Source organism: Hydra vulgaris, chromosome 15 (genome assembly GCF_038396675.1).
Source record: "Hydra vulgaris chromosome 15, alternate assembly HydraT2T_AEP".
In the NCBI taxonomy this organism is placed as follows: domain Eukaryota; kingdom Metazoa; phylum Cnidaria; class Hydrozoa; order Anthoathecata; family Hydridae; genus Hydra; species Hydra vulgaris.
The window spans coordinates 20555001-20563694 of record NC_088934.1 but is presented as its reverse complement, the minus strand read 5'-3'; the positions used below and the strand labels follow the sequence as shown (position 1 = coordinate 20563694).

At 26.6% G+C, this 8694-nt stretch overlaps 1 protein-coding gene across 3 annotated transcripts in view; it reads left to right on the top strand.

The window, feature by feature from the left end:
* Positions 1-360: 360 nt before the first annotated feature.
* LOC136072065 (rotatin-like) overlaps positions 361-8694 on the top strand; it is a 101755-nt gene continuing 93421 nt past the window's right edge. For 2 of the 3 annotated variants that reach the window (XM_065820179.1, XM_065820178.1), the window contains exons 1-6: positions 361-539; positions 3853-4034; positions 4523-4718; positions 4844-5035; positions 6055-6242; positions 6608-6752. In XM_065820179.1, coding sequence (XP_065676251.1) covers positions 476-539; positions 3853-4034; positions 4523-4718; positions 4844-5035; positions 6055-6242; positions 6608-6752 — 967 coding nt within the window. In that variant the 5' untranslated portion in view covers positions 361-475. The remainder of the gene's footprint in view (positions 540-3852; positions 4035-4522; positions 4719-4843; positions 5036-6054; positions 6243-6607; positions 6753-8694) is intronic. The other variant, XM_065820177.1, reaches the window with a different exon arrangement.

Below are 8694 nucleotides of genomic sequence, written 5' to 3'. Positions count from 1 at the left end.
GCATGATTATACTAATAATGCGTTTGATACCCCTTAAACTTTCCAAAACATTTCATGCTATTAAAAATTTTTGAGGAAAAAAATATTATAAATTTGTATTGAATCTAACATTTTATTTCAATAAATTAATAGAAAATCCTTCAGAAAATTTATTTAGGGAACATAATTTAAAATTTCTACATTTTGATACTATCAATATGTAGAAATCATTAATTCAATATGGTAAAACCTTAAAAATCTATTTTATATATTTTTATAATCTAATTTATAAAAATGCTATCTAACATTGATAAATATTGATGTATATTGAATAATTATTATTGAATTGATATTTAGTTATATATTGAATATATTTTTCCATATTAGATTAATATTTAGGTAAACAAAAAAAAAACAAAAAAAAAAAAAAAAGAAAAGAAAAAAAGAAAAACAAAACAAAACAAAACAAAACAAAAAAAAATTATTTATGTAATCAATGGATAAAAAAGAACAAGTTGATGGACCAATCTGCAGTTTGACAAAAATTGTTGAAAAGCTAGGTATTTATATCTTTCTTTCTTTATGTTAATTTAGTTAATAAGATTGAAATATGTCTATAAAACAAGGCAGTGCCTATGGATATGTCTAGATGTATCTCTAATAAAAAAAATTAAAGGTACCTGCACAACTTTCGGGTGTGGTAGAAGTTAGTTTATGTTTTTTTGTTTTTGTTTGTATGTGTTTTTATGTTTTATTTTGATGTGTACTTTACAATTGTTGTTGATTTTTGGTAATTATACAAAGGAAAGTTTATTAGTAATTATAACAGAGTGCCTGGCCTAACCAAAACCCTCAGTTGATATGTATATTCTGTTGTGTCTATTTCAATTTAAGTCAGTTGATATATGTACACTATGCTCCTCAATTTATGTACACTCCTCATATCATTTGATATATGCATGTATTCAATTATATTTTAAATAATTATAATAAACTTTATATCTATCTAATTAAATCATAATAAGCTTCATATCTGTATAAAGAAACCAAAACTCAAATTTTGTTAAAATATAAGCATAGATAAGCATACTGTTGAGTCTTGATAATCTATTTAAAATTTAAATTAAAATGTTTAATATGTTTTTTTAAAATTTAAACCATTTAAATTAATAAAAGAAAAATTCATACAGGTTTTGCAGCGCAATGAAATCATGAGACCATGATGTCATTGCACAGCAAAACATAAACTTCTATTTAGAACTAGGAAAAAAGCGCTTTAAAGTGTAACATCGCTCTCTCTCTCTAACTCTTTTATTCAAATACTATAAAAAAAAGTAATAATGTTGAAAAAAAAATAAAGAGAAAGCAGCTTACATTGGCAGCATTTGGTTTTAAAAAGGTAATGCACATAGCAGAAGAGATTGCAATCTAATTGCTGTTGAAAGCTGTTAAAACTCTTGTTGAATGCAAACATTCAAAAAAACCATTCAAAACCCAACAAGGACTAGCTTTTCATGTTAAAGTTATGCACGGAATAAGCAAAGAAGATTCTAAAACTTCAGAAGGGAGGCAAATCAAGAAACTATGGCAGAGTTGTTTGGTGTAACACAAAGTCAGATTTTGAGATTAAGCTTAAAAATATAAATCTATCCATAAAGATGCTGCGTTCTCCTACCGCAAATTGTTTCTGAAGGGAAGATTTTTCACAGAATATCTTTTTTTGTGGAAAGTCTTATCTTTAAGAAACAGTTTGCAACTATACGAAGTTATTTACAATGAGTTTTTACCAGCCAGATTGAAAGGGCACATTGTTAACATTTCCTGGCTTTGGAGTAAAGCTAGACAAATACAATTAGACATTGATCCAAAAGCAAAAATTGTCATGTAATAGTCCGATTTATGTCCCTAAGAGTCAAGGTGCAACACATGGAAATTTTATGGAATTTTATTTGGTCATGAAAAAAGTCAGGGAATTCCTAAATTTTCATTGAAAGTCATGAAAAATTCATGAAACTTTTAAAAATAATCTATATTTTTTTCTACTTGTAATGTTTTCAGGATGAAAAGAAAAGTACTAGTATGTCTAGTCTAAGTATTTATGAAAAAGATATTTTTGCAGTGTAAGTTATCAGATAAGTAAAAGAAAAAGATTTTTTTCAGACATGATTTCAGAACTTTCTACCAATTAGTTTTTGGTTTGCATGTTTTATAATGACCAAGTTGCAAATGCATAGTGTATGGCAAGTACTGAATATTTTACTCAAGTGATTTATCATAAAAGTTTATGAAAAGTCATGGAAAAGTCATGAAATTTTATTTTCAACTTTGAGTGGCCACTCTAATAATACATGGATCTCACAACTGGGTTTAGGATTGGAAAAAATTCATTGTTCCCTTCAAATTATGTTTCGACCAGATAGAGAGCAACTAAAGCTAGCTATCATTTTTAGAGGCCAACAAAATTGCATTTCAAAAGACGAAAAGTTAGCATGACACAAAGATATTCATGTTTACTTTCAAACGAATGCTTGGTTAGACCAAAACGTTTGTAAGTTCTGATGTGATGAAACACTCCTTCTGTTTATCAAAGAACAAAAACTTAGTAAGTTTGTTTAATTTGTAAATTTGACAATTTAAAGGGACAGATGCAGGAAGAGTTAAAAAAATGCTGTGGCTGATGCTAAAGAACTCCTTTGGTATGGTCTACCAAGTGCCACTGACCTTTGCAATCAGTTGACGCACTCTGAAAAGGCTCATTGTCATCAAAAATGGCTGGGTACAGATTATCATTCAGATAGATGGTTCAGTAATGAAATGCCCTACACTGCAAAAGAGAGACAATTTTTGATCACTCATTGGGCAGGGGAAGCATGAAGAACTTTAAGCTCTTCTAAGTATGATAAGCAAAGTAGGTAATGCTGGATGATAACTGGGTGCTTAATCAATTTTGATTAATCAGATGATTCACTTATCAAAGTGGGGGGCCTTGATAATTACAATGTATCCTGCTTTTTTCAATAATATTATGCTTTATCAATAATGTTATTGATAAACTTAAAGAGTTAAAAATATTTAAACACCATCCATTATTTCAATGGCATATCTACATTGCAATACAAAAAATATTAAGAACTTTATTATACCATAAACAATCTTTCATCATTATTGCAGAATGGCACTTTTTTTGCAACATCACATGGTAAAAGTCTTTGTAATGGAGTTTGTAGGAAAAAAAAGTCTTTGTGATGGAGTTGATGTTTCAAACTTCAATTACTCATAGAAAAAAACTTAAATATTGACTTAAAAGAAGGCAATAAAATTAATTTTTTATTTAAGAAATTTGATTTTCTTTGAATTTTATGATTTTTTTCATTCTGTTTTTAACTAAAATTTCAAGATATATATAAATATTGTAAAATTTTTAGTGTCATACATTTTGTATTTTAAATTTTAAATATTTATTTTTAGCTGTTATAAGCTGTTAAAAATTAAAAATAATTTTTTTTTTTTAAAGAGGAAAATTAAATATTGTTTCTTCAAGAACTGTATTAGATATTATTTGAATTTTTCAAAACATGCTTTCAAATATATATGTATAAATCAAAACGTTTTGGCAAAATCTAAAATGATCCATGAGAAACTTTATAAAAGTTGGTTCATTTGACAAAAAAGACCCTCTAGAAAATTAGATTTTCCAGCAGCAATGGGTTTTAATTGCACTTATACATTTAGCCTTACTTGTTATCTAAATTTTATGTTTAAAAAAATGATTTTTTTTCTTATAACAATGTATTGATTAATAAATTTAATTTTTAGTTAATAAATCATATATAGTTACTTTAATATATAATATTTGTTATTTATTTAAAAAAGGTCACAATCTACTTGAAGTTCGTGTTAGATCTTTTCAAAATATTCTATCAAAGCTACAAAATGGTATCATTACAATTGACGATTTATTATATGAGAACACGTTATACATTTACCTCTTGCAGTTTTTAAACAAAAATGAAAATGTTACAGAAGCAATCAAATTGTTGGGTGAATTAGCAAAGGTAAACAAGACCAAATATTTTTTTAGTTGGTTTAATAAATTTCACAAATCATCTTATCTTAATAGACAAGAGAAAAAAAAATCCTTTTACAGAGACATTATATAGACCCTGTTTATTGTTCATGAACCATTTGTTTAGAGAGGCATTTTTTTTATCATTTTAATTTTTAAATCATTTGTTTTTGGTCAAGCCAAATTTTTTCAATTTTTGCTCAATTGTTGTAAATTTTACATGGTTATCAAGATATTATGTCAAATATGTAAAGTTATTCTACAAAAAGTGTGCTCAATGTTTTTAAGGAAAGAGCAGTTATAAATTAGTAAAAAAACACTTATCCAACTTGAGCTTGAGATTTGTTCCCAGGCTCAAAGTACCACTATAACTTATTTAAATAGTATTTCTATTAAAAATTTTGTGCAATTTGATAGAGGTAGGGAAATATTTGTCTACTAACTTTTGTTATTATTCCAAATTTTTTCTTATTTTAGTTTCCTTTTGGAGCTGAAAAATTAATTGAAATTGGCGGTGTTGAATTTTTTACACATTTTCGTCATGACGAACAACACAAGGGCAAAGATTATTTACTAGATATTGACAATCTTTTGGATAAATTGTTTTATTTGCATGTCAATGTTATAAGCAGTAGTGACAACAATCAACAGTTAGATAATCAAAGAGTATATAGTTAGTCTATTTTTTTAATGTCTCATTAAAATCAGATTTATCAGATTTATCAGACAAAAACAGCGTTATCAAACTACCGATTAAATAGTTTGTTATATTAAATTATTATTAATTTTTTTTTACAGATAAAATTAACTTTGATGACAACAGCATTAAGTACGCAGATATGCAATCTACCAAAAAAGATCATTACATTGAGACATTCTCTACTTTTTCTTCTTCCCATAATACTTCTAATACCTTACCAAATACGGATGCTTTATCACCTAGTAAGATGCAGACAGACTTTCAAGTTGAAATAGCAGAAAAGACTTATGGTACAATGAATTTTATTTTGAGTGTTCTTGTTAATGTTTCTAATCATTATTTCTAATAAGAAAGTTTTAAAGATATAAAAATAAAAAAATAAATCAGACTTACAGTAGATTTTTGACAAAAATCAAAAAAAACTTCTTGATTATAGCAGCATAAGCTTATGAAAATAAGAATTTTTATTCTATGATTTTTAATCTTAATCTATAATTTTTAAACTGTCTATAAACACCATTATACCTTGGTAATGTTAAATAGTCTATATGTTTAATATGTTCTAATGTTACAAATAACTTTACCTGGCTGATCTATAAAAAAAAAACAAAAAAACAAAAAACGGTTTCCACAGGCAATAGATAAAAATGATTGCTAATGTCAAAAATTTGGCCTTTATTGATAAACATCAAATTTCTATTACAGTTATTTTTATTAATTTTAAATCTACAGTTATATTTTTATTAATTTTAAATCTGCATTTACCTATAAAAGACCTATAATCTGCATAATAGACCTATAATCTGCATTTACCTATAAAAGGCTATAAAAGACCTATAATCTGCATTTACCTATAAAAGGACAAATCAATTCAAAATAAAAAAATTAAAACTTAATTTTTTTATTTTGAATTGCAAATTTAATTTTGTTAAATATATTTGTTTTAAAAATATTTGAAAAATTTAAGTATTTTTAAATACAAATTTATTAAGATATTTACTTTTTTTTTTATTACTGATAGATAACTTTTTACAACAGTTGATAATGTTTTATTATATTTGCTTTGTTTGCAGGTTTATTCAATTAATATAAAATTATTGTGAACTTTTGAACTTTGTATGTGGGAATATTTTTATTTTATTATCTGCTGTAGCCAGATTTTAAATGGGTTTTAAAGTTTTAAATTGTTTACCACTTATTTGATTTCAAATGTTATATCATTTAATTGTGTAAAGTTGGCATTCTGCATGTGAGTTCAGATAGAAGGTGTGTTTAGTTATTATTCTAATAAAAATAATAAAATCCTTAGGTTCATTACCAACAACATTCCAATTTTTATCTCTTTCTTCGGGCGACAGGCAAATACTTCACGCAACTGATAATAGACTCAAAAGTGCTTCACCAATCATAATAAAGCAGTCTTGTGATTTTTTCCAGGAGGTTATTTTGTTTGATTTTCCTGCTGAGGTTTTTCTTCAAAGACCAGCCATTTATAGGGTAAGTCATTTCAATGTAAGAATTATTTAAAATCATTTTAAGCAAAATAATTTAAGGTTTGGTTTTTTTTTTAAAAGTTAAAAGTATGATTTTACAACTTAATAATTTTTAATAACTTTAATAATGAATTTTAAAATAGTTAAATATAAAATATTTAAATTACGTAATTGTCATTTTGTTGATCACTATTAACACACATCATTAATTCTGTTTTTAGTGGGTTTAAAATAAAATTGCTATTATTTTTTTTTTTTTACTGTTTTTTGTATTATTTTATTAATTTAATACCATGATAATGCATAATTGGGTGATATATTATAATATATGTATTTTTTTTCACATTGAAAATATTTATTTTATTTTAGACATTTCTTTCTTTATTATCAATTTATAAAACTCATGACATCAATGTTACACTCAATGTTCTGCTATGTTTCACAAAACTATCTGAACATCTTAAGGTCAGGTTGTTAAATAACAGCAATGGTGATTTATGGCAAAAAGAACGAAGTAAGTTTTTTTTATCAATTGCAGTTGTCAATAGTTACAAATGTGTTTATCAAGTTTTATTAATTTATAGTCTAGTTCTAATATATGGTTGACAAAAGGGGGTTATTTTACTGGTAACATGTTGTTTAATAAAGTTTTATGTTTTTAACTTAACCACTTAACGAATTTGCTCGACATATGTCGAGCAAACTTTTTTAGCCAAAAAAAATTTGCTCGAGATATGTCGAGCATTACCAAAAATTGGTATACTTTGAGAGCTAGCTCGCTATATGTCGAGCAAAGCTTCTGATTGGTTATTATGATATCTGATGCGCTTCCTGTACGATAAACTCTTCTTTTTATGACTGCCACGCGCCAGTGTTTACACATGGGCGGTTGGAAGTGCATTGCATTGTTTCGTGACTTTTTTTTAAGTGATTGATAATTTTGCATGAATTATCTGTTGCGTAACCTGCATTGTTGAATTATTTGTGCCCATTTTTTGTGTTACTTATAAATATGATGGATTCCGACAGTGACGAAGGAAGTTTATTGGGCGATACCGACTCAGTTCATGTTAGTTCGTCTGACGATGAGAGGAGTGATTCCAGTGACAGTGAAGGTTTCTCAGACGATGATTCTGAAGAAGATGAGCCTACGCTTGCAGACGTGCGTGCATGGCAAATTGAACCTCAACCAACGATACCTCATCCTAGGTTTCCATTTGTTTTCGGCAACCAAAATATTCCTGCTGATGGAAATGCATTAGACTTTTTGAATTTATATTTTGACGATGAACTAATCAATATTATTGTCACTGAAACAAATCGGTATGCATTGCAGAAAGGCGATAGAGATTTTCCTAATACCAATGCAAGGGAGATTCGTGTATTTCTCGCACTCGTAATGTTGCAAGGCAACATTACGAGTGCGATAATACACGATAGTAATAAATGATACGATAATACGATAGTAATAAATATACGATAATACGATAGTAATAAAATCATAAATTTATAAATTTATTGAAATCAACTTTATATTTTATTGTTTAGAAATAGAGGAAATTAAGTTTGCAACTAGGTTCACTTCAATTTTTCAAGAATTTTGCAAGAATTTTATGCAATATTGCAATGCTCGACATATGTCGAGCAAGTTTTCAAAGGTCAATTAGGAAGGTCATAAATTATTAAAATATATTAAAATTTATTAATTATTATTATTTTCCTTTTTTGCATGGTTAAAACAGTAAAATCAATTAAAAAAAAAAATAGATTTGTTTTTGACACACTTTTGAAAATTAATAGGTTCGTTAAGTGGTTAAGGGTTCATTGCCTCAAAATGAAAATTTTGAGGCAATGGCCTCTTGCTTTTAATGCTTTATTTTTAATTAAATTGAGGCAATGGAAGGTGTGACTAGAGATGTTATATATATTTAATATACAAATTAAATGTTATAAAAAAATATTTTTGTTTACTTATAAAATAACTGGTTAGTATTAAAATAACCAAACTTATTGACCTTGGTCAATTCATGAAAAATTAGTTTAAAATTTCTGGATAGGTACTCAATTTTTTTTCATAAACAGATTGTCGGTGAATATTTTCCTTTAGTGAAATTATTCTTGATATTTACAAATTGCTTGATTTGATCCATTAATAATTATGGTAATAATTTTGAAAACATTCAAAAGTCTTTGCAGACATTTTAGAATGCAGACATTTTCTTTTAATTTTTGTACATGCAAAATATCCTGTAACTAAAAATTTAAGTTATAAAGTTTATCAAAGTCATCAAGTTTTTTGAAAATATATAAAGAGAGACCATAAATATCAATGTGATATTTATAGTCTCTTAACCACCTCAACTCGCAGACCACCTAAATTGTTGGATTAACTGTTATAAGTATGTGCTGAACACTCATTTTTCATCTCGTCTATTATGTTAAGATTTCTAAAGCTG